The sequence below is a fragment of the Puntigrus tetrazona genome, chromosome 8, assembly GCF_018831695.1.
Source record: "Puntigrus tetrazona isolate hp1 chromosome 8, ASM1883169v1, whole genome shotgun sequence".
Lineage (NCBI taxonomy): Eukaryota > Metazoa > Chordata > Actinopteri > Cypriniformes > Cyprinidae > Puntigrus > Puntigrus tetrazona.
Window position 1 is genome coordinate 8,948,048 of NC_056706.1, and position 14,602 is coordinate 8,962,649.

General features: G+C 35.9%; 1 protein-coding gene across 4 annotated transcripts in view; it reads left to right on the forward strand.

Annotated features, from left to right (window-relative positions):
- Positions 1 to 14,602, forward strand: part of slc44a5b (solute carrier family 44 member 5b) — a 30,383-nt gene that overhangs the window by 5,655 nt on the left and 10,126 nt on the right. For 2 of the 4 annotated variants that reach the window (XM_043247480.1, XM_043247483.1), the window contains exons 1-8: positions 5,736 to 5,956; positions 6,341 to 6,389; positions 10,328 to 10,401; positions 12,039 to 12,123; positions 12,435 to 12,519; positions 12,635 to 12,763; positions 13,468 to 13,528; positions 14,166 to 14,289. In XM_043247480.1, the coding sequence (XP_043103415.1) occupies positions 5,917 to 5,956; positions 6,341 to 6,389; positions 10,328 to 10,401; positions 12,039 to 12,123; positions 12,435 to 12,519; positions 12,635 to 12,763; positions 13,468 to 13,528; positions 14,166 to 14,289 (647 nt within the window). In that variant the 5' untranslated portion in view covers positions 5,736 to 5,916. Of the gene's footprint in view, positions 1 to 1,639; positions 2,017 to 5,735; positions 5,957 to 6,340; positions 6,390 to 10,327; positions 10,402 to 12,038; positions 12,124 to 12,434; positions 12,520 to 12,634; positions 12,764 to 13,467; positions 13,529 to 14,165; positions 14,290 to 14,602 lie in introns of those variants that run through there. The other 2 variants (XM_043247482.1, XM_043247481.1) reach the window with 2 other exon arrangements.

A 14,602-nucleotide genomic window follows, 5' to 3' on the forward strand; every position in this document is an offset into this window, starting at 1 on the left:
ATTGTATAGTGTTAAACGAAGGTGGCAGAAATGCCTCTGCTTAGCATAAAGCGAAATTTATCTATGTGCCATTATCACACAATAAATTAGAGCGATAGAGACAGCTAAAGTGCTGTCTCTCGTTAAGTAACAGGTCTCATTTGTGTGACCATTGTGGTGATAAATTAAGAACGGCTCTTTGATTAGACTTAGTAATGAAGCAGCCACATGAAAGTAAATGAGTTTAAGCTCCAAGCCTCTCATTTGAGCATATACCAGTTCTAACAGTTTTTTTTGGCTTGAGTCAGCAAAACATGAGTCTAAAGGGAGTGAGAGTTTCCTGCCTCTCCAATCTGCTCTGTCTGTCACTCTCTTCACTTTCGCCTGTCCATCTGTCCCTGACGGTTTACGTGTCTGTCTCACTGTCTGTCACTCAGTCATCTGTCTTATATCTGGAATGACATCCAAGCACAGCTGCAGCATGAGAATATGATTCATGTGTTTGATAGTGCATACAGATCATAAAAAAAGTCATTTAAAAACCTTTTTATGTGTATTATTTTCTTAACATATTCTAAAGAAAGTGTATATATAGAACTTAAAAATAAAGAAGTCTTGTTATAAAATTATAATTAAAAAAATTAATCATTTACAGTAAAATATAAAGAATTTATATATATTACCATTTACATTTTTTTACTCTTTTAATGATAAATAAAATTGTATTACTCAATTTAGTTTTATTTTTTAGCAAATTCTGTTTTCTGTTAGTTTTTTGGATTCAGTAGTTTCATACAATTTTTATAATTCCAAATTATTTTAGTTATTTTTTTCCCACCAGAAATATTGTGGTTTCCAACAAATTATTTTTCTGGTAAGTTTAATAAAACATTTTATTAGGCTAGTTGTATTCATTCACACAGTAACACGCAGAATATGCAGGATTCATATTGAAAAACCCTTCTTCAGCCTAATATTCGTATAGTCTATATCGCATTTTGATTGACCAACTTTTCATTTACTTTACATTTTACTTTTCATGAACTTTTCATTTTAAAATTTGGCAAATGCTGTGACATTTTGCATGATACAGTAAATACATCGTTTTTCTGACTAGATTCTGTGTTTTTTCCACATCGCTGCACTCATAGGACCCAATTATAGTCATACAGTTTTCACGGGTTTAATAAAATGACACACAAATGCTGAAATTATTGTATGGTGTCTTTTTACATATTCAGTGACATTTGCCCCCAAAAAACATTAATCAATCATTTACCCGTTTCTTCTGGATTTCTGTTTTCCTCTTTGCACAATAGTCTATTTGGATATCTATTTATCTGTTTGTGTATTGATTGAATAGCGTAAATTAATTTAAAACGGTCCGTGAAAAGAGATGATTTCAAGCATGTTTGCTCGAGGTCACGATTGAAATGCAGCATATGTCTGGGACTTGTTTGTGACTTAATGCCATGGGGTGGGAACTCCATGTTCTGGTAGGAAGAGGAAAAAGTAACCACACAGAGTTTCCATTCGACCAAACCCATGCTGTCTGCACCTGCGCGCCTTCCCAGGCTGTTCCTTATGGAGAAACCGTGAAAGAGGCTTGTGTTATACAGCAAGGCCTGCAAGACACTGCTCTCAGTGTGTGAACCCGTGTGTGCATGGAAAAAAGCTTAGTGCAAACAGAGGATGAGAAGAAGAGGAATAGCGGTGGAGATGAGGCTTCCAGAGGCAGTTCAAGGAAGGAATTACTGTACCCCGCTATATCTGAAGCCAAAAACTATGGCTTGAGCACATTTGGCTTGAGCTATCTACAGAATGACAGCCGCTTTCTGTGCCATTTCATTCTAATGCATTCATATCAGCAATAAATAAGGGGAGAGTGAGGGAAAACAGAATAAATCTCGTCAGAGTTGATGTTTTGGGAAATGTAACTTCAAAAAGAGGATCTCAAAGGATTTTGACTGGAACTGAACAAGACTTGCTGCTTGCTGCGGAAAAATATTCAGAATAGCATGAGGGAACTTCTAAGGAGTAAGTTTGGTATATTTATTTGCTATAAATGGCAATATGGTAAAAACATTTTCGCTTTTTTTTTCTGTCGATATTGATGATTATCACAATAAATGTCAATTTTTTATAATCTAATATACATATTATTATTATTATTATTATTATTATTATTTTTTTAATTTAAGGTAAAATTTTTGTAAGTTGTATAGAAACCTGACCATTTGTTTTCTTAACAAAATAAAAATCTCGAAGCTTCTGCATGTTCTAATAATATTAATAATAACAATAATATAATAATAATAATACCACCTTTTTTTGTCTCTTAGAAATGCAATATTGAAAATTTATTCTTACCAAGTTTTATTTTATTTTGGTCTTCCATAGTTGGATACATTTAAATCGCAGGACCCATTAAATTGGGTTAATGACCTGCGTTTTTTGTTAGGTTTTTCTTTACCTAAAATTAAGGAATTCTGGGCAATATTTATAATATAAGAATATTTTGCTAAATTTATTTTTGGCTAGTTTAAGTCTGTCATGGATAAATAAATGGCAATTTTATTTAAGTGCGAGGGTGTTTCCAGTCCATGTCCGTATTTAGTCATAATTTGGTGCTTAATTTTTTTTGGTACATAATTATAATGAATTTGAAAACAATACTTTTTTTTTGGAAATTGTCATACGTCTTTTCCAGGCTTCTTGGGTGACCTCTGACTCGATGTATGACTTAAGCAACATTTGTAGCGTAAGCTCTGAAGAGAATAGACGAACGAGGACAGAGCAATAATAAACAAACAGCAGTAACAAATTAAAAGTTGAAAACAAGAAATTCTAAATGAGGCAGGAAGGATAATTGTGATTGAAGAAGGTGTCACGTTAACATTAGTGTCACTGAGGACTGTCTCGCTTGGTGGTAATTTAGTTTACCTGGGAAGGATTGACACCAGCTGTTCCTTAGCTATGGTTCAGCTGATGCAATTAAGCCATGAAACTGACGAACCACTCGGTCTGTTAAATGTCGGACAGATTATAAATGAGACGGAGAAGTGGGGATAAGCCGTTGATCTGCTGTCTGGGGCTGCTGTGATGTAAGAGGTGTCTCAGGGGACTGCCTGTTAGCAAAGCAACTTTATTGCCACTCAAATCAAGTCTTAGAGGGGAAGAAAATATGGTTCTTCTGATGAAAAACATTGTAACTGCTTGAAGGATTTTTTTTTTTCATTCAGTGGTTAGGCGAGACCAGTAAATGTTGTTTAGTCCTTGCTCTTAGTTTTGCTTTTTGCTTGAGCTGTCATTTCATATAAAGCTTTTGTTAGTTTTCTTCTTAAATAAATCAAACACTTCTAACTTCTGAGGATGAACACAAGATTCTAAAAATAAAAATAGCTGTGTCTGTCCATTCTTAAGGGAATGGTTCACCCATAAATGAAAATTAGCCGAAAATGTACTCTCACCCTAGCTTGTTTCTTCTTCATAGGTGTTCTAAGGGTGAGTAAATACATTTTTTTGAGAGTACTATTTCTTTGAGAGATAGTATCTTATAGTTGAGGGACAAATTCAAAGCATGTAGTGGCCACAAAGAGGGTGTTAATGAGCGCTCTTCTGAAACCTATGGTCAAATGGGACAGGACAAGTAATGCTAACATTGTTATTCCCATAATACCTCAGGGGCATTTTCCAGATATCCTGACCTGTTTGTCCTCTGTCGTCTGGCCACAGTCTCTTATCAGCTCTGCTTTCTCTCTCCATTCTTTCTCTCACGTCTGTCAGTATTACTTATGTATATTTATCCTTATTGTTTTTTACTCCTTTCTGTTGCCACTGTTTTCTTTTGTCTATCACTTTTGGGTGATTGTAAAGAAAAGACGTAAAAGACAACTCACTTCGGTACTTGCACGCTGTTCTGGCAGGTAACACACAAAGCACCCATCAAACAGCATATAAATGCTGAATTGAGGTTCTTTTTGCTGTTTATTGCACTTAAACTGTCAACGGCAAACATATAAAATCAGATGCATGTGAGAGTGTTGTATCGTACGTCAGGTCTTAAAGTGACAGTAGCCTAATATATCTGCTGCTGTCTTGTCTTGAGTGTTTGTCAAACAATATAACACAAAGAAAATCACATTTACGTGAATAAGTTTAGTTTACTTTTTTTTTTATTCAAATCAGCATATAATATTAAGTGTTTTGTTTTTACATTTAAGTGTGTGGCGATTTTATTTTTCTTAGGTAGCCAAGGCCTTTTCTATTGTGTTTATTTATTCTTGAGAAATGAGATCAAAAATAAATTTCACAAGAAAATATTACTTGCTGATTCAGTTTTTTATTTGATGCTAAATTATTTGTACCACACAATGTTTTTTTGAGAAATTGTTATTACGCCACATTTTCTTTCCAGAAAAGTTTGGAAGCAGTAGACATCCCTTAAATTCACATTGTTTACAGTTCAGGACAGTTCAGCCCTCATGATAATAGAGACGGAGGAGCAGTGCTGACTACTGCTTATTGGAGCTCATCCAAAATCTTGTGTGTGTGTAGTTCCTCTTTCTTCTCCTTTGCCAAGGTCAAAAGGTCCAGAATGTTTTTGCGATTGGTGGTTGTTGTATGAATGTGAAGGATCTTCTGTGCTTTCTTGAGTATGTGGTAACACAGCAGTTATTTTGGCATCTAAATTAAGTTGAGTATTCTCTTAAATGTTTCTTTAGTGATAAGAAATAAAGTGAAGCCCAGTCCACTTGTCCAGATAACCAATCTTACCATTTTTATCTATAGGAAAATTAACTGTATTTGAATACAGAATTTGTATTGAAAATTTGTCTGGTTTTGAAAGCATTTTTACAGTGTTATTATTTATGTATAGCATACAGTCATTAGTTAGGTTTTTGTGTATAAGCTATTCATTTGCTAATTTTATTAAATCCAATTAATAAACTAGCAAAACTGCAGTATGATAGTTAGTTGCGGGCTTAGAGAATATTCACTGTCTTTATAATAATAGTACAGATGGCGTCGGGAACATGGCATCATACATGACATCATGATTGTATCATAACCGGCCTAAGATGGTTTGCTGTTTTTAGCTTGCCTGTTTCTCATATCTTGCTCAGTGTGGTCGGTTAGCTGGTTTTATACAGGTATAGGGACTTTTATAGGTTTTAGGGACTTTTTTCAAAACATGATTAATCCAGTCTTAGCTGCTTAGCTGTTTTGTATAAATGTCGTTTTGTACCAGTTTAAACCAGCTAAGATGGCTTTTTCACAACTTGGGCCACCTAGGAGGGCATCATGATATGTGATGGCTGACGTATGTCGGCTCAGCTTGGTCAGATACACTGGCCTACGTATCAGTTCTGTTCTGTCACAGTTTGCTTCAGACAATGAATGTGGGCATTTTAAATAGAAGGATTCCATCAATTAATTGGGTTAGTAACGCATCAGGATCCTAATTCCCCTGAGATGAGAAGTGATGGTATGTTTGGTGACATACAAACTGCACTTTCTTAGTCTGAGCGTGTGTGTGTGTGCGCGCGCATGCAAAGCTTTGAGCAGGTGGCTGCCGTGCTGTTGTCTCATTGTGTTTGGTGTGTCAGTGGATGCTACCAATCTGAGCCGCGAGACACCAGTTCTGTTTCCTTTGTGAGCGGGCGAGAGAGAGAGAGAGCAAGGAGGAGGATGAGAAACGAGTCAAGAAGGAGTGGAGAGTGGATAGTGAGAGAGAGAGAGAGAGGCAGATGGAAGCGATGCAAACGCCCACCAGCCTGATTTCTCTTCCACCTCCTCTCGCAAACACAGCTTTGTGTGTAATGATTAACCGATCGGAGAAAGGCGAGAAGATACCGCCTCAGCCCACATAGGAAGTGACACACGCACAGCAACATTATATAAACACACAGTGTCTTCGTTCAGAGAGCAGTGAACATGACCGGACCAAAAGGAGGATACTATAAAGCAGATCTGGGTAGGAACTTACTGTAAAGACTGAAATGTCACTGTGAGCTTGATGTAAAAATGATCCGATGTGTTTACAACTGTGGCAGGTATATTCTTTTGTGTGCCTGTGCTCTGTTATGGCTCTTTGTTATGGGGCTGTTGTACTTGATCGAGTTCTTTGTTTACTTCGACATTGTGGAGACAGTGTTTTGCATCGTTTCATTGTGTTTTTTTGTGCGAAATCAGTTTATTTGCTCTTTGACCTGGTCAGCCGCTTATGAGAATAGCTACTTACGTAGCTTTTAACAAGAATAGACAAATTTCTTTTGATGGTAAAGTAAATTGAAATTATTTTGGAGTTGTATTTTTCACTATTTAAATGTGATTTTGACACTTTGTTCTTGCGTTACAGGGGAGCCACACAAATTTGACCCCACATTCAGAGGACCTGTTCACAGCAGGTATAGTACATATTATTGTTATTGTTATTATTGGTGTGTGTGTGTGTATATGTATGTATGTATGTATGTATGTGTGTGTGTATATATATGTGTGTATGTGTGTATATATGTGGGCTGTAGTGATATTAGACTTTTCACACCACAGTTATTGTGACCAAAAGAATCCGCTATATCGATATATCGCAATATCTGTAGAAAGCTTTGGGGAAAAAGGAAGCATGCAAGAATCGTGTCATCTAAATGGGAGAGTCGAGGCTTTGTCCACATGGCAAAACAAGGAATCTCGCCAGTATGGAAGTTTTTTCAGAGTGCATGAACTGTGTTCAAATCGACATGGACCCTACACAATGTTCATTGCATCCTACTCCTTGAGCAGGGGAAATCACGTTAAAGTTTACTTCACTTCAGAACATTTTACTTATTTATAGATTTGAGCTGTGCAACATCTTCACACACGAGTGTGACATCATACACTTCTGTATAAATACAATTTAAAGTCACGTCTTGCACGCTTCAATGCCCTTTGAATTGAACATGCATGTCTTCTTTGCAGGGCACTTGCGTTCACATAGAACAAATGTTTGAAGCAATACGCGAAACATACAGAATGTTCAGAGCAGGGGTACTCAAGGACAGTCTGCAGATTTTGGGGGGCTACAGTCACTGCCAAGAAGGGCAACAACACCAACCTTTTACCCACATTCTTGTCTATTATTTGACTGCTAAAGTTTTTTACCCAAAGCTTTCTATAGATATTGCAAAATATTGATATCCTTAATTCTTTTGGTCACAATAAACGTGATATGAAAAGTGTTATATTGTGACAGCCCTAGTATGTACACACACATACATATACATATACACATCAAGTTACATATATTATGTATGTATGCATGTATGTGTTTATGGGGATAGAAATTAGTTTAATGACATGGCTATGACAGAGGTATTACAATTTGGGTGAGGACACTGCAAATGTCACCCTAATATATATACATTGTTTTTTGATTTGTCCTGATTTGCATGTGTCTATTATTGATAAATATATTGAGTTAATTTGTGGACCTGTCGCTCCGCTGGCCTGTTTCTCGCTCTGATCCAGAACTGCTGGTGAATCAATGGTTAGTTTGGCAGTGATAGCGGACAGCACGGCTTTCACCCCACAGGAGCAGAAAAATCAATGACTGTTGCTGACATGTCTAGAGTTGCTTTGCCTCATTAACATTCAAACTCAATAGGATTGAGCAGATTGTGTGGTAATTCTGCTATTATTGGACAACAAGCCATGGGTTTTTAATGTATTTTTGTTGCTCTCAATAGAAAGTGGCCGACACAGTGTGCAAACCAGCATGTTTCTAATGCTTTTACCGTATTTATAAGGCCCAGCTACTGCTAATTAGGGTTGACTGATGTAAAACGCTTAAGCTCTGTCGAGTTAGCTCAGCATGCAGTACTCTGCTTTGCTGTGTTTGCTGTGATAAGGTGCGGTACAATCCACTTCACGGCTGACCTAGTTATTTATCATAGTGGCTCAGTAATAAATTGATAAAGTTTTCTTTTTGTTGTTTGTTGTTTAATAAATCTATGACTAGGATATATAAAAGAGATCAAATTATCTTTCGTTTTATTTTTTCTTCGAGCGCAGAAGGAAAAGTTTTCCTATACAACAGCAGTTAGTGAGCACATCATGCTTAACTATAGAAAGCAACATTAAAGTCCATATGAAGTTTTGTTTAGATGAGCAGAATCGTTGACAACTGGATCAGTTCGATCAAGCTTTTCAATTTTTTTCAGTGAATTATTTGTTCACAGATTTAAAAAGTTTGCCCAATTTTCAGACTTAACCTATTAATCTCGTTCCTCACACAAAGTAGATCTATGACTTTGAATACAGTAAACAAGTAATATGAACTTCTTTTTGCTGTCATAGTTTGTATTTTCAAACACTAAATTAAACTACCTCCTTGGAACAATGACAAGTGAGCATATAATGACACAATGTTCATATTTAGTTTATTTCCTAAATGTTTTTAGTTAACTACTTTTCCTCCAGTCCGTTAACACTTTATCTCCGAAAATATCACTCAAGCTTTATTGCATTAAATGTCACTGACTCCCAGTAACACGTCAAATCTGCACCTTTGTGTGAAAGTGGCCCGACGCAACCACCCACTCCCCGTCTGTGTTGAGCAGAATTTAATTATAGCTTAGAGAACGCTGTTACAGACGACACTGTAGGTTTGTAGTTTACACATCAGACACGCCACTCATTTCTACTGTCCTACACATTAGCTGTCCACTCCAAGCTGCTGTATGCTGGGAGTTAGTCAGATTTGGATTAGTGCAGTCAGAACTACACAAGACTGACTTTTACTGTCCTACTGAACCATGGCTACGTCCCAACTAGCATACATGCACTTTGCACTACATGTATATACTTACGAATGTGTAGTATTATTAGAAAACGTAAATCTACAGACCTCCTGGTTGTGTCTTGTTAACATCTAGCTAAATCAGTAGCATTCGCTATTGCTAACTTCAGAGTTCTTATTAAAAACGGATGTTTGATCTTGTATTTAGTTAATTTTTAATGGAGTGTATCTTCTGGCATTTCTAGCTTAGTACGAGTAGTGTATTATGATGAAAGTAGTTTTAGTTTTTCAACTTAAACTTTTATTTCAGGTGGTTGTCAATGCAACATTTCATTTTCATTCATTTACACCACCATAGATCAGTTGGGGATTGAGGCTGTATTCATTTGATCAAGAATACAGCAAAAGTAAACGGTAACATTATTGCAAATATTTTTTATTTTTCTGTGAAGCAGCACTTAATTTTCATTAGCTATTACTCCAGCCTTTAGTGTCACATGATCCTTCAGAAATCATTCTAATATGTTGATTATTATAGTATATATGATTTGAACCATTTTCTTTTTGGAAACTGTAATACTTTTCTTTAAAAAAAAATCTGCCACTAAACATCCTTGCTGAATAAAGTAATAATTTCTTTAAAAAAATGTTTTAACTGACCCCAGACGTTTGAATTGTAGTATATATCGTGACACACAATTTCTATTTTGAATAAACACTGTCATTTTACCTTTTTAAAATACAAAAAAAAAATACCATGGCTGTTTCCGGCATTGGTTATAAATCAGCACATTAGATCTATTTCTGAAGGATCGTGTGACACTGAAGACCGCAATGATGATGCTGAAATTTCATCTTTGTTCACAGGAATAAATTATATTTTTTACTATATAGAAAACAACTATTTTAAGTTTGTCATAACAATTTACAAAATAATTAATTAAAATAATATATTTTTGACAAAATAAATGCAAGCTTGATGAGTAAAAGAAACTTACTGATCTTACTGATCCCAAACTTTTGAATTGCCCCATTTATTTATTTTGTTAATAATCATTTCATTTTGTTTAAAGTCAGTTTTTAATTGTTTTATTAAAATAAGAAATTAGTTGCCAGTAACCACCCTGTGCACTACTTAATTACTTGCACACTATGTAGGATGGATAACATGCGAATGAGGATGCAGCACATCTGTTAATCTTTTCCGTTGCCCTGATCTGATCTCAGCCTCATTTTATCTGTCTGCAAAGCTGCTATTTAGTTGTTTTCAACTAGTAGGTTGGCACCCAAAAATGGGTCACAAGACTGTTCTAATGGGGTTAGAGTCAGCAGGGAAAATGATCACAAAAACAACATATGTACTCTGTGTATAGATCTATGTGTTCTTTAATTATTTAGGTGAATAATGTTATTTCTAGATTTACAGTGTACATTGGTTCTAAAAGTTTTGATTTAATTAGGAATATGCAATTCATTAACTTATTCTAAAACGCCATTATGAATGTAGTTATAGTGTCATTTATTCATTCAGTGCTCACTTTCTCTCTTCTCACGTTCCCACTGCAGGGGCTGCACAGACGTGCTTTGCTGTGTGATCTTTGTCATCGTCATCCTCGGTTACATCGTTCTGGGAACAGTGGGTGAGTTACACTCATTAACGTGCGCTTCAGCAGAGAGGGTTGCGTAATGCGGCTCATGAATCCAGCGCTATTAAGCAGCCAAATAGAAGCGGCAGGAGGGCGTCAGTCGTAAACAGCAGCCTAATGCAGTGTCATTATGTTCAGTTACACTCCCCTCGCCGTATGTGGCTGTTTTTTATAAGGACAGTCATTTAGTCCATTCTCAAAAAAGCAAGAGGAACCCATTCATTCACGGTGACATTTGATCGGTTACATCATTTGTGGTTTAAATGTGGAGTCGGTGGTTAAAACTGTCTCTTGTGCCGTTTCTAAGAGACTCACAGCTTGTCGACCAGTGGATGTGTCTGTGTTGGAAACATGCTGCCTGTGATTGTTATATACATAGTGGCGCTTAAAGGTTCTAGGATCTAATTAGAAAACTAATTTTAGAATGGTTTCTGAAAGATTATATGACATGCATGTGGCAAATTAAAAAAATGGCTGCATAAAATTACACCATTACAATTTTAAAAAGATTTAAAATGCCCCTATTATGCCAGTTTTAAGCCTCCTGATATTGTTTTGGAAGTCTCCTACAATAGGTTTACATGCATGATGGTGAAAACGTTTTTGTTTTCTCAAAATATGTTTAATTTCACCCCATTTTCTCCAACAATTAGTTTGAAGCAGTTCTAAGGTTCAGTCTCTAAACCCCTCCTTTCCGTGAGCCCACTCTGCTCTGATTGGCCAGATGGCCCAGTCTGTTGTGATTGGTCTACTCCAAACAGCAGTGGTCAGTAAAATAATGTTTGTTGGCAGGGTCAAGTTGTCCGTGGCCGCTCAACGTACAACATCAGCAGGAATTATGCAAATGTGTTACTCGTCACGGAAGTGGGATTCAAATTCGTTTAGGCTGGATAGAGTCAACTCTTTATTTTGAGAGACAATAACTTTATTAAGCACTTTCAGACTTTGCAGATTATTTTTAATTCACACACAGCTGCATTGCACACTGAATGAAAGGCTATATTGGAAATGGTATAATAGGGGCACTTTAATTTATATAATTTAAACCACTAACTGCATCGTGGAGTGTTTTCTTTTTTTTTGATCTCACTCTGCTCTGGTCTTATCGGTTTAATCCTGACTAGGCTAAATTAATATGTTGCCCTTTGAAGTACACTGACAACTCATGTGACTGTTTTAGCCTCAGGGTGACATTCCATGACCCCTGAAGCTTAAATTCCCTCTTCCATGCAGACTTGAGCGGAGAAAATTAAATCATCAGACAGGATCCTTCTCCACAGAGCTGTAGTGTGTTCGATTCTCTGTGGACTCAAATCACTCGTATTCAATTACATAAAGAGCCTCTTATGCTCTGAATTAAATAAAGAGGTATTTTTAGTTTGTTTTTCATGCATCTGTATGTTTGTTCTCTTTGCTTCTGCCTGTTCCTCTTTGCTTCTGAACAGTGGGTGTAGTTTCAGTGTTGCCATAAATACTGAGGTTGCTGGTGCAAAATGTTTTTTTTTCTTTTCCTTTTTTTATCAAAGCAGTTCTTTTAAAATGCATGACGCTTGAATTGGGACTGTGGTAAACTTATTTAAGAAACTAATTTTTAAGTAATTCAGATGAACTGACCTGTTATGTGTTTTAAGCTTGGATGCATGGGGATCCCCGGAAAGTGGTCTACCCGACAGACAGCTATGGGCAGTTCTGTGGACAGCAGGGTACTCCTAATGCGTGAGTATGAGCCAGAGACAAATTGAGGTGTTAATGCTTTTATATTGTTATAAATAAACTGCTTGAAATATTTAAAAGAAATCTCATACTTAATATTAGTGCTGGCAAACGATTAAGCTCAATTAATCACATCCAAAATATATTTAATATATAAACATATAATTTTTTTCTTAAATATATACATACATGTGCATATATCTTTAATTTTAACAGCACTACTTAATAAAGTATGATATTTATTAATTTATTTATTTATTGTAATTTTATGTTTCAAAAATGGATTGAAACACCTTCTGTTTCTCCCCTCACAGAAATAAAGCCATATTATTTTACTTCAATATTTTACAATGTGCAAATCCTACTGTCCTCATTAACCTCCAGTGCCCTACAACTCAGGTACTACAGACACTATTTGCAAACCATCTGTCATTCTTTTTAAGCTGGAATGTTCTGTATTTAGCACTGGCTTGTTTTGTTACTGATGCTTGTTTTTCTTTTTTATTTACCCCAGCTGTGTGTATCCAAGTGCCCAGACAGATTTGCCACATACATCGACATGCAATACAACTATAGACGCAATAAGAGCTACTGGGATTACTACAAGCAATTCTGCAAGCCGGGCTTCAACAATCCTGATAAGGTGCCATGTAGAAACTATCTTCAAGAACCAAAGCTGAAGTTTAAATCCATTGATTACGTGCACATTTGAATGATTTTATTTTCTAGGAAAAGTCACGCAATCATAAAAGTCATTCAAATGTTTTAAGCGAATGTATTTGTAAGCAAATCTTTCTTTTAAGGTGGTTCTTTTCAACTTGTTGAGCTGCCTCATAAATAAATAAATAGTTTTTAGCTAATTGATTTAATAATTAATTAAATATGAATAATTTATGAATAATTAATAGAATAATCCTTATCCAGTAATCACAAACTACTTGGAAATTCATAGAAATTCATTAGCGAAAAGAGTGTGGGAACCCTTTTATATCGAGGAATATTATGCCTGTTATGGACAGATGCATGAGAAGTTTTGATCACGATGGTTCATCTTAACAGGCCGATACGTCACACACGTACACTCCAGCAGACGCCTACATTTCTTTGCGTGTCAGTGCGTAAATGTACCAACGCAAACCGTCAATGGCCTGAATCTGCTGAGTCACTGGATTTTCACACGTTCTCACACATGCACATTTAGAAGCACACATGGCGGCTGTTTTTGAGCCAGGCCTGACATGCTGGAAAAATACCGTAGCGAGCAGTTTTAATTTATGAATTTATGCATGAATTTTTGTTTTTTGTAAAGTATCTTCTTTTTTTCTCTCTCTCTCTCTCATTTGACAGCCAGTTTCTCAGGTGCTTCGGGATGAAGATTGTCCCTCAATGATTGTGCCAAGCAGACCATGTACGTTTTTCAAAAGATGTTTTTATGAAGAATATATAGTCGATATATGTGCTTGTATTTTGCATTATAATTGCATGTCTTGGTGCCAATTTTAGTTCAAATGTATATGAAAATGTATAATAATGTACACATACTTAAAAAAAATTAAAAATTCCAGAAGAATCTCAGAAGCTTAAGAAATGAGCGACAAAGAAACATTTATTGGTATAGATGGATTAAATAGAACTTATGTGTAGTTCAGAAGATACTAATGAAAGATTGCATCAATGTATGCGAATATGAATAGAAACTTGTGTAATAGAAACTGTGTATCAGGAGATCATGAGTTTCAGTTCAGGCCTCTGGATCTCTTTGAAGCCTTCATATCTGCTTTAATGTAAACACTGTGAATAATATAAGAGATAGAAAGAGAGAAAATGTCTCTGCCAAGGCTGAGAAGGTCACTGCATCCTCTCCATATCAGCAGAGGAGGCGCAGAATGATACGAGACCCTTGGATAACTTCTGCTTATCACCTCTCAGGAATTTAGACCTTGAAGATAAACGAGCAGGCGGACACAAAGCATGTTCTTGTGTTGTCAGCTTATACTGTAAATACTTGATATGTTTATATATTTATTTTTTTGCTATTCCACCAGTTCTCCAGAGGTGCTTTCCTGATTTCATCACCAGAAACGGGACATTAACTGTTGCCAACAAAACAAGCTTCAAAGACGGACACGGTCAAATCAGAAGCGTCATCGATCTGAGAGATGCAGCAAAGTAAGTTCACTTAGTAGAAGTGCTTAGTGCGTAGCACTCTCATTGAGAGTAGCACGAATAAAAAGACTAGTTAGGCTAACCAAAAGAAAATTATAGTCAGACATTGTTATATAATACCACTTAACTATATAATTTACTTGCGTAATTACATCGCATATAATTTAAAAGCTGTGTTAGTTTATCTTGTATCACACCACAGTCTCAGTCTTCTTCCATAATAAAATAATTTAATCTCAAGTCAATGTTTAATGTGTAATTATATATTTATTTGGTTAAGTAGCTGTGTTTTAAGTGGGATGATATACAGTCAGTT